Source organism: Carex rostrata, chromosome 31, assembly GCF_964058835.1.
Source record: "Carex rostrata chromosome 31, lpCarRost1.2, whole genome shotgun sequence".
NCBI classification, from domain to species: domain Eukaryota; kingdom Viridiplantae; phylum Streptophyta; class Magnoliopsida; order Poales; family Cyperaceae; genus Carex; species Carex rostrata.
Window position 1 is genome coordinate 2,674,323 of NC_135948.1, and position 17,484 is coordinate 2,691,806.

Consider the following 17,484-nt stretch of genomic DNA (forward strand, 5'->3'; position numbering starts at 1 on the left):
GGGTCGGATAATTAAATGATACCCATATCCTACCCATTACAGTATCGGTTCCGGTTCGGATCCGGGTCGGATATTAAATTATTAATTTTGTACCCATATCCATAATTTAATCGGTTATATTTTTTAAACCATACCCTATCCAAATTAATCAGATCTGGGTCGGTTCCGGATCGGATCCGGGTAATCGGGTAAAAGTAGCACCTCTAAGCGGAAAGCCTACAAAAAAAACTATAGTGAATAGCGTCGCTATGCTACATAGCGTTTTTTTTATTTTTATAAAAATTATATCATATATTTGTACTAAATATCAATATTATCTAAGTCTCATAGAACAATACATAACATCAAATTGATTAAAAAATTATAATATTCATATTAAACCAATACAAAGTCCAAATTGACACTCAAAATATCCATAGTAACTATTATTATAAACTATCGATCTTTTTATATTCAAAATATATTCAACATCATGACATAATCTATTTTATCTATTTAAATTTCAAAATAACCTAGACATCATGGCATAATTAACTATCTTAATCTATTCAAAATATTCAAACTACCATATAGTAAGTATCATTTTGTTACTTCAAGAAATATCAAAATATATTCAATCTGAGCCTTTATTTAAAACTCATATAAATTGAAAAAAAAAACTCATGTTACATAGCGCGCTATAACTTCCTTATTTGATTTCGTTTGATGGATCTCTCATTTAATAATTAATAGTTTAATATAAAGCTTAATACGTCAATTGCAAAAAAAAAAAAAAAACGGTTAAAATCTAATATGAGTCTTTATTTAAAGCCCATATAAATTGAAAAGAAAGAAAAAAAACAGCTCATGTTGCATATTGCGCGCTATTTGCGCTACACGCTATGCGCTATAACGTCCGTAGCTCAAATAGCGTGCTTTTGATACCATAGCTTAGCGTTTAGAGTCCAAAAACGCTATAGTGCGCTATTTAGAACACTGTAATATATAGATAATAAATGTACAGATATATATTCCCATTAGAAATAGCCATACATCAATTGCAAATAAAATATTCACATTTCTTAAGCAAGTATTAATTATCTGTATTGTTGAAATCAACACCGCCAAAAGCAAGGCCAGCCCAATTTTGATTGACAAATAATTAAACAGGAAATCACTAGTGTTGCGGAGAATTTTTCAAACATGGTAATAACGCATTTTTGGAAATGCTAAAGCAATGCACAAGTCAAACATGATAATAACACATTCTTTAGAATAACATTCTCTAACATTATTTTCTCTAAAATTCTTCTATTTCCTGAAATAATATTCCCCGATTCAATTCTCTGATAAAGAGTGATTCCACTCCCCACGCAAAATTGCATATTCAATCAGAAGTTCAGGACCAACTTATGGTTCAAATGAGAGCCACGTGAACAATCTATGGGGGCTATTGTTTGGGAATCAGAAAATTGAGATAAAAAATCTGGATACATATGTATTCTGTAATTTATTTTAGGAGAGTATAATTATAATTTTAATTTATGAGAAATTAATAGTATGTTTTTTAATAAAAGTTAAAAAATTTAAAAGACAAAATTAAGAAAAATTCAATTTGGTCTTCCTCTCCACATAAATCCGCTCTGATAATGTTAATCCGTCACACTACTTTTTATGAGAGGAAGGGTACGGATTGAGAACATTTTTTTTTTTTTAATTTTGAGAAGATTATTTTTATGAGAAATATACGGATTGAGGACACGCAAAATAGTAAATTGACAAGAATATTCCGTATTTACCATCTTTTAAAAATAATAAATCAAATAACTATTTTTTTTAGAAAAATTTCTTAATTATATGGGCTGCAGATATACCTTATGGTTGCTTATATTATATTTGTGGACTTGATAATAATGAAATTTTCTCAAAAAGGTATATATTGGGTTTTTTTTAAAGAGGGTAAAAAAAAACATTCAGCTGTAAATTTATACATTTTTACCATAACACGCAAAATGACAAGATACTTTTTTTTTTCTCTCATAATGAGGACATTTTTTCTTTCATTTTTACCTTTAGCCATATGCAATCGGTTCAATTAAAATATAGATAAAATAAATAAATATCTAGTATCTATAATACTCCATTAGCTAGTACAAATAGAAACTCTTATTCTCTATTTTGTATTCAAGCAAATTAAGAAATTACTCTTCTAACTAAGAGTAATAGTAAATTGGAGGTGTAGAAAATATTTAGTAGAGATGTAAAAAATATTGAGTAGGAGAAAAATTGGTGTAAAAACAGTTTAAATGAGTAATAAAACTAGTTTCAATATAGTATCTCTACTTAACAACATGTATCTATATCTATATATTCAAATCATTTTAGATTATTTAATAGTTATCTATATCATATGCATATCAATATTTTATTCAATAATAATGATCCAGTGAATTTATTCAGCATTGATGCAGTGAATTTACGTAAAAGATGGAAGTAAATCAACTTCTGCGGTGCATAGAAAAAAAAAATCGACGTAAAATATTTTTTTTTTTTTTGAAAATTTGACTGATGAAGTCAAAGTCGTGTACAATCAGGTGGCCATTACGAGCCCCTCAACTGAATGAAATGTAAATTTGCAAATAACCCCCCGCCTCAAAAAACACTCCCGTTAACAGAACTTTTCCCATAGATTGCACTCCTCTACTATCCTATTTACCAGTATCCTCGGTGGCACTGAAATTCCTCGGTGACGTAAAATATTTAAAACTTTGAATTTCCATAAAATCTGACAACACAGAGCCTGCATTCAGTTTTGTCACTGGTGGCAGCCAGAATTAATTCAGCTTTATTTTCATTTTGTTTCTTTCCCTTGGTTGGCCCGTGTTCATTTCACATTTCTACAATTTGTATTTGTATTCTCTACCTTAATTTCTTTCTTTCCCTTTATTTTCTTTTCTGTATCGTTTTGCAGATTTGCTCCTCTCTTGTAATTGTTTCCACTATATATAAAATTGTATTACATCCTACAAAAAAGAAAAAATTAAAGAAATCACCACAACAGAGTACTCTCTTCGCCTCCATAGAATTTCCTCTCCAACTTTCCTATATTCGCTCTCTTCCACGCAAATATCAAGGACCTCCAACAGTCATGAATGGCTTCAACCATGGTTCCCAATCAAAGCAACCACACTTTGTGCTTGTCCCACTCATGGCACAAGGCCACACCATACCCATGATCGACATGGCTCACCTCCTAGCGAGCCACGGTGCTCTCGTCACATTCGTCACGACCCCTCTAAATGCCTCCCGCATCGAATCCATTATACAACATGCCAAGGATTCACAGCTCCCAATCCAGTTTCTCCCTCTACCCTTCAACTGTGCCAAGGCCGGTTTACCCGAAGGATCCGAAAACTTAGACACCCTACGTACCGGTTTGCACGAATTCAAAGCCTTCTTGGAAGCATGTTTCTTGAATAAGGATCCTCTTATTTCATATCTCAGGGAGCACAAAACGCCGCCGAGTTGTGTCATATCTGACACGACTCAACCATGGACGGGTGAAGTAGCGAGGGAGTTCGGGATACCAAGGCTTTGTTTTATAGGTTTCTCGGCATTTGCTTCTCTTTGCAGGTACTGCTCAGTGGATGCATTTTCTTTTGAAGTTTTAGCATTAGCTTTTTGGTATCAATTTAATGGAATTGTTCCTTTTAGTTTGTACCGCATTAGTACCTATTTAAGTAATCCAAATGAATATTGTGAATTTAGCAGTTTGAAGCCAAATCAACACTCCAAATCTAAATATGATAATATGAAATTTTCAAACCAAAATGCCCTACTTCCATTCAAATATTTCAGAATGAAAAATCCATTGAGCTATGTTGAGAAGAATTTAAGTCACAGAAGATCCAGATGGGAAAACAAACAAACTAGCCGTCATATTTTTTGGATCCGACTCCGCTGCTCTCCTATTGTGTTATTCAAAATCTAACCGTTGAATTTTTTCATGCACGACTCTCAACACAGATGAACGGTTAGATTTTGAATAACAGGGTCCTGCTCTCCTATTTGGAGAGCAACAGAGTTGGTTCCATGTTTTTTACCATTAGAAATTATACCATTGATTGAAAGGTTATAAATAGAACCAGTAAAGCTCATTGTAAGATATAACAAAGTATTCAATTTTCAATATCAATATAAATTATTATTATCATAAGAAGGTATGATGATTCTTATTTATGATCGCTAGAATGTTTCACAGTAATTTCTGACAATTAATTTATTTAGTACTGTTGCAGTATATATAATGCCATGGTCCCATGGATTAACTATACCAGTTTCTCTCATGCTGTTACACTTCCAATTAAATCAGTGTAACTATATATCATACTTCTCTTGAATTTAATATTCTTACTTAGCCCCAACATAAGAAAATAGTAGTCTTTCTATAAATAGTAATCCTATAAGTCTCTGTTTCTATTGTTTCCTCACATGTTGGTTTTTGAAATATCAGGGAAATAACCGTTGTCCATAAGATATATGATAATGTCACAGATGAAAATGAACCTGTACCGGTTCCTGGGTTTCCCCACCCACTTGAAGTACCAAAAAACCGGTCTGTTCTGAGCTTCTCTCCACCAGGTTTGGAAAATATTCGTGAAAAGATGAAGGAAGAAGATTCAAAATCTGTCGGACTAATAACAAACACCTTCCAAGAGCTAGAATCTCCTTACATAGATTCTTACAAGAAGCTTTTCGGAAAGAAAGTATGGGCAATTGGGCCAATGTGTTTGTACAACAAAACTTTGAAACAAATGGCTTTTAGAGGTAACAGAGCATCCATTGATGAAGAGAGGTGCCTAAATTGGCTTGATTCAATGCAAGATGGGTCGGTTTTGTTTGTGAATTTCGGCAGTATCACCAGAAGTGCTCCTTTACAACTCATAGAAATAGGATTAGGATTAGAGGCCTCAAGAAAACACTTCATATGGGTTATAAAAGCAGGGGAGAAAATGCCGGAGATCGAACAATGGCTGATTGAAGAGAAATTTGAAGAAAGAGTAAAAGATAGAGGTCTCATTATAAAAGGATGGGCCCCACAAGTCATGATCCTATCTCACAGAGCTATTGGCGGATTCTTGACACACAGTGGATGGAACTCAACCATAGAAAGCATATGTAACGGTGTGCCTATGATAACATGGCCTCACTTTGGAGATCAATTTCTAAATGAGATATTTGTAGTGGATGTTTTGAAAATAGGCATCAGAATCGGTGTTGACAAGTCTATTGTTTGGGGGAGTGAGAAGAGTGATGAGATCATGGTTAGAAGAGATGATGTGGAGAGAAAGGTGCTAGAGTTGATGGATGAAGAGAAGGAAGGAATGGAGAGAAAGGTTAGAGCTAGAGAGCTTGGTGACAAGGCAAAGAAGGCCATGGAAGAAGGGGGCTCTTCTTACAAGAAGATAGAATTGCTCATTCAAGTGGTACAAGAAAGAATGCTCAAGTAAGCACGGGCGGACCCAGCATAGACCGGGGGAGGCAGCCGCTCTCCTTCCGGATTTTGAGTTTTAGTGGTGATCTATCGATACTGATCGACTTTGCTCTTCTTTGGAAATTTTTTTGCCCCCCCCTGAATGTTTGATTTGTAATTCAAGTTAAATTTAGTGTTAAAATCAAAATAAATTTTTTGAATTATGATTGGTAATTATAATTTTAAGTTAAAACATTAGAAATTACAAGTCAGAGCATTAGAAAATATAAGTCAAAACATTGTTTTTTTGTCGAGTACCCAATTAGTTAATGAGTTTTAAATCCGATAAGCTATTTAAACCCAATTTGATATTTTTTTGCCTCCCGTGTCGAAAATCCTAGCTCCGCCTCTTACTTGGATTATGAGAAATAAATTGGTAGTGGTAAAACTCAATCAGCCGCAGCATCAGGGTAAGTGCTTTCAGTTTTAGTTAATTGATATTGGATGTATGAACCTCTTGTATTAAATTATTGGGTAAATTTCGCTCTAGGTCACTAAATTTTGTTATTTGTCACGAATTGGTCACTCAAGTTTGATTTGTCCCTTTTGAGTCACTCAATTTTGTTATTTGTCCCAATCAAGTCCCTCTATTTTTTCCATCCAAAAATTTAACGGAATATGCTAATTCCGTTAGTATTTTGGAGGGAATGAATATATTCTGTTAATTTTTTGGACGGAATAGGAATATTCCGTTAAATTTTTGGATGAAAAAGTATAAAAGGACTTGATTGGGACAAATAACAAATTTGAGTGACTCAAAAGTGACAAATCAAACTTCAGTGACCAATTCGTGACCAATTCGTGACAAATAACAAAGTTTAGTGACCTCCAGCGAAATTTACCCTAAATTATTGCTCAGGTGTACGACTACTGATATAGATTTGGGGAATTTTGAAACTCAATTTACAAGGACAGATCAAAGGAAATTCAAATACAACGTTACAGCAACAAAACCAACAAATACCATCTTAAAATAAATTTAATTGAAGCAAAAATTCTGAAAATATAAAGGATCTGATATTAAATTATTGAGTAAGGCTTGGGTGCTATAAATAGCATAAGGTCATCCATGCTGCAGTATCAAAAAACTACTATATAAACTTCAAACTTTGATTTAAGTAGCTCAATCTATTGGTTATATAATAAACTTGAAGAATATTAATTTTTACTATTTTTGAATTTTTTTTACTATTTTTTATGATTTATGAAAGATGACAAGAAATAACATAAAAAGTTGACTATTTTTTTATTTTAAAATCATTTTTGATCATCTTTCATAAATTATAAAAAATAGTAAAAAAAATTAAAAAAAAAAAAATTAGTATTCTACAAGTTTATTATATAATCAATTTATTGAGCTATTTAAATCGAAGTTTGAAATTTATACGATAAATTTTTGAGGCCGTAGCACGGACGGTCTTATGTTATCCATAGCACCCATGCCTTACTCTAAATTATTTATTTATATAATTCACATCAAAACAGTCCTTTATTCGCACAACAGGCACCAAGAAAAAAAAATTGAAAAATCAAATGCCAGCCTTATTTAACCAAGTTCCCAAATTCTACTCAGAAGACGTATCTATTACTCATTTGTGAACTCTAAACAGTATTGTGCGGATATACTTCTCACCAGGTCGAGCCACAATCGAAGGAAATTTGGGTTCATTCATTGCATTTGGAAAACATAATTTGAGTTTCCAAACAGACCCATGACTGTTTCTGTTTCTGATAAACAGCTCCCGATTTACCTGTAACTCCATTCACATATAATTTCCAGTGTAAAACTGCATACCAGGTGCGTTGGTGAACAGATTCAAAACCCGACCCGATAACAGGTCCTTCAACTTAACTGCCATTTTTTTTTCCTCACCACAATCTAGCAAGGAGTTCTGGTCATAACCTCTTTGAACCTCGTTAATGCGGGACCCTATTTTGTACTTCATAGTGAATCAAATGGAGTATCTTGGATTATTTCACCGGTTGGTAGTTGGTACAGTGGTGGAGTCTGCAGGGGTCATGTGCTGCGCCTGCGCCCAGATTTGGGCAGTATGGTCTAGAATGGTACCCGAGTTGTGGCCTTCCATTCTTCCAAGTTCCAGTAGGTGTGCTGGGTTAAGCTTTTTGCTTTTAGAGAATGGTATTGGTATCCACCAGGAATTCGTATCTTCTACATTAACTCAAAAAAAATCTTTTGGATTAATACATTTGGACCGTCCATCCGCTTTAAGATCCGTGCGGACTAAGCCACTGGATCTCTGACTGAAGCAAATTACATTACAAACGGACAGTCCATATTAATCCCACTCGGGCCAAAATCAATCTAGTACCTAGTACGTTTTGAGATTCGTGCAAGTTAAAAGAAGAATTGTCCGTTTGTAATTTGCTTCGGTCAGGTACCTAGGGTTAGAGTGGGAAAAATGACAAGGCGGAGTCGACTCTTTCACGGAACAGTACAAAACGACACAGCATGCGTGTCAGTTACGTGCCGTGATCATCTTTAGAAATATTTGGCACGGCACGCGAAAGATCTAGTCACAACACGACATATAGTCACGCGAGACGTGTAATTAGAACTGTTATTTGATCAAATGGTGAATCTTAAATAAACTAATCATAAATTATAATCAAATGGTCACTCGAGTCACGTTTAGACATAGCACGTTTGAGCACGATGTGACCATTCGCGTGCCGTAACCACCTCTTAATATTTTGATCACGGTACGGCACAACATGTGAAAAATTAACTTAATCACGGCACGACACGGCTCGTTTTTACCACTCCACCTGGAGTGATCCGAATTCCCTCCAAACCACCTCTTGCTTTGCCAAACCCTATCTACAACATTGCCCCCAGAAAGCAGCATGGATGGCAAGGGCGGTGATTAATGGGTATTAATTATTTTGCTTAGAAATTTTAAAAGAAAAAATATAAAATTCGAGGGGACTTAAGTCTCCCTTGCCCTCTATCTCCCTCCGCCCCTGATTTTGCTACTCTCTTGTAATTGTTTCCTCTTATCAAGCCTCTCTACCACCCAACCCAATGAATAACTTCCAACAGTCGATCAGCCATGAATAGCTTCAGCCATGGTTCTCAATCAAAGCAACCACACTTTGTGCTGGTCCCACTCATGGCACAAGGCCACACCATACCCATGATAGACATGGCCCACCTCCTAGCTAGCTACGGGGTGCTCGTCACATTCATCACAACCCCTCTAAACGCCTCCCGCATCGAATCCATCATACAACATGCCAAGGATTCACAGCTCCCAATCCAGTTTCTGTCTCTGCCCTTCAACTGTGCCAAGGCCGGTTTGCCCGAAGGATCCGAAAATTTAGACACCCTACGTACCGGCTTGCAAGAATTTACAGCCTTCATGGAAGTGTGCTTCTTGAATAAGGATCCTCTTATTTCATATCTCAGTGAGCACGAAACGCCACCGAGTTGTGTGATATCTGACGTGACTCTACCATGGACGGGTGAAGTAGCAAGAGAGTTCGGGATACCGAGGCTTTTTTTTATGCCTGTATCGGCATTTGCTTCTCTTTGTGGGTACTGTTCAATTGGTGCATATTTTGTGTTTTAGCATTAGATATATAGGATTCTGCATCTTTATATTTGCTTATTCCTATCAAATAAATATTTGCTTAATATTCATATAAAATAAATGGAATTATTACTATTAGTTTGTACCGCATTAGTACCTATTAAAGTAATCAACATGCATATTGTATATTGAGCAGTTTGAAGCCAAATTCAACACTTCAAATCTAAATGCGACAAAGTGAATTTTTCCAACCAAATTGCCCTACTCCCATTCAAAGATTTCAGAATGAAAAATCCATTTAGCTATCATGATGATTCTTATTTAGTACCGTTGCAGCATACTGTCATGGATTAGCAAATCTAGATTAACATATCCCTTATTCTCTAATGATGATAAACTTCAAAATTAAATCTTAGTACCTATATATCATACTTCTCTTCAATTTGAATAATATTATAGTGGCTTAGCCCCAACATAAGAAAATTGTAGTCTCCCTATAAGTAGCCATCGAGTAATTATCTATTTCTGTTGTTTCCTCACATGTTGGTTTTGCAATATCAGGGATATAACAAACCTCCATAAGATGTATGATAATGTCCCAGATGAAAATGAACCTGTACCGGTTCCTGGGTTTCCCCACCCACTTGAAGTACCAAAGAACAAGTCTATTCTGAGCTTCTCTGCACCAGGTTTTGAAAAGATTGGTGCAAAGATGATAGAAGAAAATTCAAAATCCGTCGGAGTAATAGTGAGTTCCTTCCAAGAGCTAGAATCTCTTTACATAGATTTTTACGAGAAGTTTTTAGAAAAGAAAGTATGGGCAATTGGGCCAATGTGTTTGTACAACAAAGGTGAAACAAATGACCTCAAGAGGTAACAGAGCATCCATAGATGAAGAGAGGTGCCTAAAGTGGCTTGATTCAATGCAAAATGCATCCGTTTTGTTTGTGAATTTTGGTAGTCTAGCCAGAAGTGTTCCTTTACAGCTCATGGAGATAGGATTAGGTTTAGAGGCCTCAAAAATACCCTTCATATGGGTAATAAAAGCAGAGGATAAATTGCCGGAAATCGAGCCATGGCTGATCGAAGAGAAATTTGAAGAAAGAGTAAAAGATAGAGGTCTCATTATAAAAGGATGGGCCCCACAACTCATGATCCTATCTCACAGAGCTATTGGCGGATTCTTGACACATAGTGGATGGAACTCAACCATAGAAAGCATATGTAACGGTGTGCCTATGATAACATGGCCTCACTTTGGAGATCAATTTCTAAATGAGATACTTATAGTGGATGTTTTGAAAATAGGCATCAGAATCGGTGTTGACAAGTCTATTGTTTGGGGGAGTGAGAAGAGTGATGAGGTTATGGTTAGGAAAGATGATGTGGAGAGAAAGGTGTTAGAGTTGATGGATGAAGAGAAGGAAGGAATGGTGAGAAGGGTTAGAGCTAGAGAGCTTGGCAACAAGGCAAAGAAGGCCATGGAAGAAGGGGGCTCTTCTTACAAGAATATAGAGTTGCTCATTCAATTGGTACAAGAAAGAATGCTAAGGATTATGAGAAATAAATTGGTAGTGGTAAAAAAGCTATTACTCAATCAGTCGCATTAGGCTATGTGCTCTCAGTTTTAATTAATTGAGACTGGATGTATGAACCTCTTGTATTAAATTGGTGCTCAGGTGTACAATTACTGATGTTAGATTTGGTGAATTAAAATCTACCAAATTACAAGGACAGATCAAGACTGGGCCTATAGTAAGTAAAGGGAATTCATATACATAATTACGGCAAAAAGCCAACAACTTCCAGCTTTAAATAAATTTAGTTGAAGTTCTGAAAATATAAAGGAGCTGATACTAAAAACTTTAGTTATATAATTCACATTAAAACAGTACTTTATTTGCACAACAGACACCAAGAAAAAAAAATTCAAAAATCAAATGTCACCCTTAATCAATTCCCAGTTTCTACTCAGAAGATGTTCTATTACTCCTTTGAGAACTCAAACAACATTGTGTGGTTATACTTCTCACCAGGTCGGACCACAATCGAAGGAAATTTGGGTTCATTTATTGCATTTGGAAAACCTTGAGTTTCTAAACAGACCCCAGACTGTTTCTGATAAACAGCTCCAGACTTACCTGTAACTCCATTCACATAATTTCCAGTGTAAAACTGCATCCCAGGTGCATTGGTGAATAGATTCAAAACCCGACCCGATAACGGGTCCTTCAACTTAACTGCCATTTTCAATCCATCTTTTTCCTCGCCACAATCTAGCACATAGTTGTGGTCATACCCTCCTGGAACCTCGTTAATACGGGCCCCTATTTTGTACTCGGTAGTGAAGTCAAATGGAGTGTCTTTGACAGGGGTTATTTCACCGGTCGGTATGGTGGTGGGGTCCACAGGGGTCATGTGTTGCGCCCATATTTGGGCAGTATGGTCTAGAATGGTTCCTGAGTTGTGGCCTGCCAAGTTCCAGTAGGTGTGCTGAGCTAAGCTTATTGGGGTGGGTTTGTTTTCTGGTACAGCCTCCATTTCAAGTTGAAGGGTTTTGGGTGAAGGGAGGGAGTATGTTGCAGTAATGCTGACATCACCTGGATAACCTACATGCAAATCAATTAGGTAGAAATTAATGGTGTTATATTGTTGGGTGATGGACAAAAGAAAGAAAAGGCAACACAAAAGAAGAAAATAGCAAGGACTTGAAAGTAAATAGTAAAAGGTGGAACAAATTCTTACCTTGCTCTCCATCCTTGCTAAGGTACTTGAAGGTAATTGATGGTTTTTCCCCTTTGTTTTGTTCAGCTACTTCCCACAGAACTTTATCATATCCCTTAATTCCACCTATACGTAAAAACAAAAAAGACAGATAAGGAAATGGAAAAAGAGGACAGTTAAAAGATGAAGTCTTATGCTGATTCAATTTTGCAGTTCATCAATGTATTAATTCGGATTAGGAAATAAATTTAACCATGGAGACTATTGGGTGGGTTATTGATTGGTAATGAGTATTCAACTGCATCAAGTGTAAATTTGCCGTCTCTAATTCTATTTGCTACCCGACCAACAATGCATCCAAAGTATGGAGCCTCCCCTTGCTGAACAAAATGCAAATAAACTCATCAGTAATTACTAATAACAAATTATAACCACAATAATATACATGCACTTGTGATGGCTAAGGAATTTAACACCAAAAATCCTATAGAATCTATGCAGCATGTACAGCTGTAAAGGTCAGGTAAAACATTCTATAGTAAACTTAAAATCATTATGCCTAACATCAGAAGAAAAATCTAAATTTCAGGTTAATTTGACAACGAAACCAATAGGCAATAACAAATACAATTATATAATAAAAATATTTTAAATTTAAAAATTACTAATACAAAATTCTACTGATACTAGATATTACCATGTATGGATCGATAGTGTCAAATCCAAGAACAACGTCCGCCACATTTCCTATTACATCAAAAGAAATCACTCATCACCGCACCAATTTATGAACAATCAACAAACTTAGAGCTACGGCATTCCAATTCTGCAACTCTAAATCCCAAGGTTTGTAAAATGAGAAAGCAGTCAAAACACAAACCCTTCGAATCAGGCACGAGGAGAGAAGTGATGGTGGCACCCCAATTGCAGACCTTGACTGTAATTATGCCATTGGTGAGCTCGAAAATCTCCCCCATTAATGGATGAATCGTGGTTCAAAACCCTACTCTCGATCTACGATTATTCTTCGGTTGATGAACAAGAGGCTCTATTTTTGTCTGTTTCTTCTAAGTTGGAGCTCTGAAGTCTGAAGTGACGAAACAAATTTTGTTAGAATAGACAATAAGCGGGTCCCACGCTTAAGTGTAATATGGTGTATTGCAATTGTCTTATTTTGCGAAGACGACGAACGCGATAGAACGGGAATGCATATCCTCTGGCATTAACTCAAAAAGGAATCTTTTAAGTTAATAAATGTCAATGATTTTAAACGGAGCCAATCCGGTCCCTGCTTATGATATAAGGATCCTTTAATATTATTGCGGATCTAGTTTACACGAATCGTTAAACAGATCGGATGATCAAGATTTATTGACCCAAAAGATTCCTTTTGGAGATAATGCAGAGGATACGAATTCATAGAACGGATGGTGTGACAGATGGCATGCTGTGAGCTCGACATCTAAATTGAATAGGAACTTACTCCTTATCTTATCCGTAAAGAAAGGGCTCTACTTCCAAAACAAAATAATTAATAAAGAGCTCAAATCTTAATTAAAAGAAAAATGAATTTTACTGGAGCAACATGATTGTTTGAATTTTTTTTATAAAAATTGTTAGTAGCGAGTAGTCTATATGGTAGATACAGAATTTTATTGGATATATTTTAATTTTATTATTTTAAAAATTCGTTTGTTTGTCATAAAATTAAACAGAATAAGATTAAACGGAAATAAAAATTCACTATTACATTTACAGAAATCTATGGATATGGGTACATATGAAATATGAAAATTGTTGAAATTGAATGTTTAGTTGTATCGTGCGAATAGTTGTGATTTTTTTTAATTTATTTTAAAATATCTATATTTATTTAAATTTTCTTATCTATATAAAATAAAAAACCAATTGTAAAATAATAATCAGACTAATAATGTGCGGTAAATTTATTTCATTTATTTAAATAAATTTTCTCATGTATTAAATTTTAACACTATCAGAAATTTAATTGAAAAACAAAATTAAAAGTTATCTTATGAATTAATTCAACAACCGCTCAATTTTTGTATGTTTCACACCGACATTTTTATTTTTACTCAAATTTTAAAATATTTTAATAAAAATAACCAAGTTTTTGAAAAAAATTTAAAAATACCCAAAGTGCGAAAAAATTCCGCACTCTGGAATAAAAATTCGGGAGTGCGGAAAAATTCCACACCCCGGAATAAAAATTCAGTTGATAAAATTAAATTTTACGAACTTGTAACAAATTTTCGATTTATGAATCTCGTGGATAATTATAAATTATTATAGGTACTATACTTTATTTTTTTATTTTTTTTAAATCTCAAATTTTAATATACATAATTTCATAGTTTATTTATATTTCAAAAAATTTAGATTCATTTAAATTGATAATAAAATTTCTAAACGATCATTTGATTTAATTAGTAAGATTTTAATTTGAGTGAAAATTTTAAATTAGCACGATTAATATTTATTTAAAATTTCAGTATATAACAAATAACTCAAAATTTTCAGATTTGCATAGAGGCCCCTCTACTTAATTAATTTACACAATTCAAGTTTATTTGCATTACACCTCTCCTTATTATCTAAGTTTACCAATAATCCCTCTATTTAAATTTTGTGCCTTTACCAATATCATAACGGAGGTCATCTAGAGGCGGTTCGAGCAATTCGATCGAGTCGGGAAAATCACGGACAGGGAGGGAGAGGAGAGAAAGAGAGAAGGGAGAGAGGATTAATTGGGTGCTTCAAGATCTGTGCTGGATTTAATCCAAAGGTCTAAACAATTTTATTCCGGGGTGCGGAATTTTTCTGCACTCCCGAATTTTTAAATTTTTTTCAAAAACTTTATTATTTTTATTAAAATATTTTAAAATTTGAGTAAAAATAAAAATGTCTGTGTTTCACACCACAGTATGAAAAAAATATTCAATTTAGTGATAATTTTTTGTCTTCTAGCGAGCTCAACCAGGCTCGGATTGAATTTGATTTTTCATAAAAAAAAAGTTGACCGGTGGAAAGGAAAAGCTACACATTTTTGGGATTTTTATTTTTAAATGTTAGTGGCATCATTCTTGGAAATTTAAATGGGAAGAAAACTAACTGCTGAACGAGAATCAAAAGAAGGTGCCCATAAAAAAATTTCTCATGAAAACCCATCAAAATTTGAAGTGCCGAACAGACTTTTATTTTAATATTGAAGTACCGAACATATTTTTATTGAAATAATATTAAGGTTTTAAATAGCGATTATCGCATCATCGCAAAAATACTAAAAAAAAAAAAAAAAACTATTGTGAATAGCATAGCTTTAACAAAAACTATTCTACATAGTATTTTTTATTTAAAAAATTATATTTTTACTTTTTACTTTTTTTAGTAATTATCAACATTATTTAAAATCTCATATAGCAATAAGTAATACAAAATTGAACAAGAAATTAGAATATTCATATTGAATCAGTACAAAGTTCAAATTGCTATTCGAACTATTCCTAATATATAATATCATAAACTATCTATATTTTTCTATTCAAAATAACCTAAGCATCATAGTATAAACCAATGTTCTAAATAGTGCACTATAGCGGCGCGATGGTGTTTTTGGATCATAAACGCTAAGCTATGACATAATAACGCGCTATTTGAGCTATGAACGCTATAGCGGTAATAGCAGTCTGCTATAGCGCTTAGTGTGTAGCGCAAATAGTGCCCGCTATGCAACATGAGCTGTTTTTGTTTTTCTTTTCAATTTATATGGGCTTTAAATAAAGACTCAGATTGAATTTTATCCATGATTTTTTTTTTGCAATTGACGTACTAAGTTTTATATTAAACTATTAAATATTTAATGAGAGATCCATCAAACAAAATCAAAATAATGAAACTACAGCGAGCTATGCAACATGAGCTGTTTTTTCTTTTCTTTTCAATTTTTATGGACTTTAAATAAAGGCTTAGATTGAATATATTAAGATATTTCTTGAAGTAACAAAATGATACTTACTATATAGTAGTTTGAATATTTTGAATAGATTAAGATAGTTAATTATGCCATGATGTCTAAATTATTTTGAAATTTAAATAGAAAAAAGATAGATTATGTCATGATGCTGAATATATTTTGAATAGAAAAAGATCAATAGTTTATGATATTAGTATTACTATGGATATTTTGAGTCGCAATTTGGACTTTGTATTGGTTCAATATGAATATTACAATTTTTTAATTAATTTGATATTATTTATTGTTCTATGAGACTTAAATAATGCTGGTATTTAGTACAAATATATGATATAATTTTTATAAAAATTAAAAAAATGCTATGTAGCATAGCTTTCGCTATAGTTTTTTTTTGTATGCTTCCCGCTATGACGCGATAAATGCTATTTAGAACCTTGGTATAAACTATATCAATTTCTATTAAAAAAAAATAAGCATCATAGCATAAACTATCTATCTTTTTCTATTTAAAAACAAAAGCAATCTGGATCTTGAAAAACATTGATTCTTGAAATAAAATTTCTCATGAAAACTCATCAAAATTTTAAGTGCCCAACAAACTTTTATTGAAATAATACTAAGGTTCTAAATAGTGATTATCGCGTCATCGCGAAAAGGCTAAAAAAAGAAAAGCTATCATGAATAGCATAGGTATAACAAAAGCTATCCTACATAGTATTTTTTTTATTTAAAAATATATATTTTATATTTTTAGTAATTATCAACGTTATCTAAAGTCATAGAGCAATAAGTAATACAAAATTGATTAAGAAAATAGAATATTTATTCGAAATATTTCTAATAATATCATAAACTATCTATTTTTTTCTATTCAAAATGATCTAAGCATCATAACATAAATTATATCATTTTATATTAAAAAAAATACTAAGTATCATAGCATAAACTATTTATCTTTTAACATTTAAAAACAAAAGCAATCTCGATTTTGAAAAATATTGATCATTGAAATAAAATTTCTGTTTGAACCTTTAAATAAAGCCGATGTAGTATAGTGTGTAGCCCAAATAGCAGACTGCTATTACCGCTATAGCGGTCGTAACTGAAATAACATACTTTTATTCCATAGCTTAGCGTTTAAAGTCTAAAAACGCTATAGCGCGTTATTTAGAACACTGCATAATATTATAGAAAAATTGTGACATGAATTGTACCGAATAAATTATTAGGTCTCTTTTTATACACCCAATAGGCTACTCGGTATGTATAATTTCTGTAAAAAATCAAACAATCATATTGATTCAATAAATTTCATTTTTTTTTAATTACAGTTATTAAAAAGAAATTCATCGATGGAGGACAAATTCATACGAATTTGACGAATATTAAAGCAGTCTCAGTCGAACTAAAAGTAATCTCAATTATTTAAATTCAGATCGTTCACTCTGTTTCTACAATAGGTACCGATTCTTTTAATTCAGTTGGAACTAAATACATACCGTTTATTTCTAATTGTAAAAATACGGTACAGATTCAATATTTTGTTACCTCACAGCGTATTTGTCCTGAACCGACTCGTCAATAGCGGTTTTATTGTGGTTGGTTATTTACTTATTTATATAATAAAACAGAAGATTAATCGGACCAAAAAATTTATTAGTATGTTTGATTCGAGTCAAAATTTGTGCTGAAAATTAAAATTA

At 33.2% G+C, this 17,484-nt stretch overlaps 2 protein-coding genes and 1 pseudogene across 4 annotated transcripts; 2 read left to right on the forward strand and 1 right to left on the reverse strand.

The window, feature by feature from the left end:
- The first annotated feature begins 2,922 nt into the window (after positions 1-2,922).
- LOC144547330 (UDP-glycosyltransferase 73C4-like) lies at positions 2,923-5,664 on the forward strand. The gene is made up of 2 exons (XM_078295951.1): positions 2,923-3,612; positions 4,493-5,664. Exons 1-2 carry the CDS (start codon positions 3,128-3,130, stop codon positions 5,487-5,489), a joined length of 1,482 nt encoding a protein of 493 aa, XP_078152077.1. The 5' UTR covers positions 2,923-3,127; the 3' UTR covers positions 5,490-5,664.
- A 1,300-nt stretch (positions 5,665-6,964) lies between these two features.
- Positions 6,965-12,918, reverse strand: LOC144547332 (Galactose mutarotase-like superfamily protein). Of its 2 annotated transcripts, XM_078295952.1 has the most exons (6): positions 12,668-12,885; positions 12,485-12,534; positions 12,041-12,167; positions 11,809-11,913; positions 11,066-11,672; positions 6,965-7,112 (listed from the first exon to the last, which is right to left on the reverse strand). In XM_078295952.1, exons 1-6 carry the CDS (start codon positions 12,762-12,764, stop codon positions 7,082-7,084), a joined length of 1,017 nt encoding a protein of 338 aa, XP_078152078.1. In that variant the 5' UTR covers positions 12,765-12,885; the 3' UTR covers positions 6,965-7,081. The 2 variants fall into 2 exon arrangements, with proteins under 2 accessions (XP_078152078.1, XP_078152079.1); XM_078295953.1 differs by lacking the exon at positions 6,965-7,112 and having other exon boundaries at positions 10,911-11,672; positions 12,668-12,918.
- Positions 8,459-10,750, forward strand: LOC144547331 (UDP-glycosyltransferase 73C5-like; annotated as a pseudogene). Its single transcript, XR_013509070.1, has 2 exons — positions 8,459-9,068; positions 9,625-10,750. The product of XR_013509070.1 is annotated as a UDP-glycosyltransferase 73C5-like (transcript).
- Positions 12,919-17,484: the final 4,566 nt, after the last annotated feature.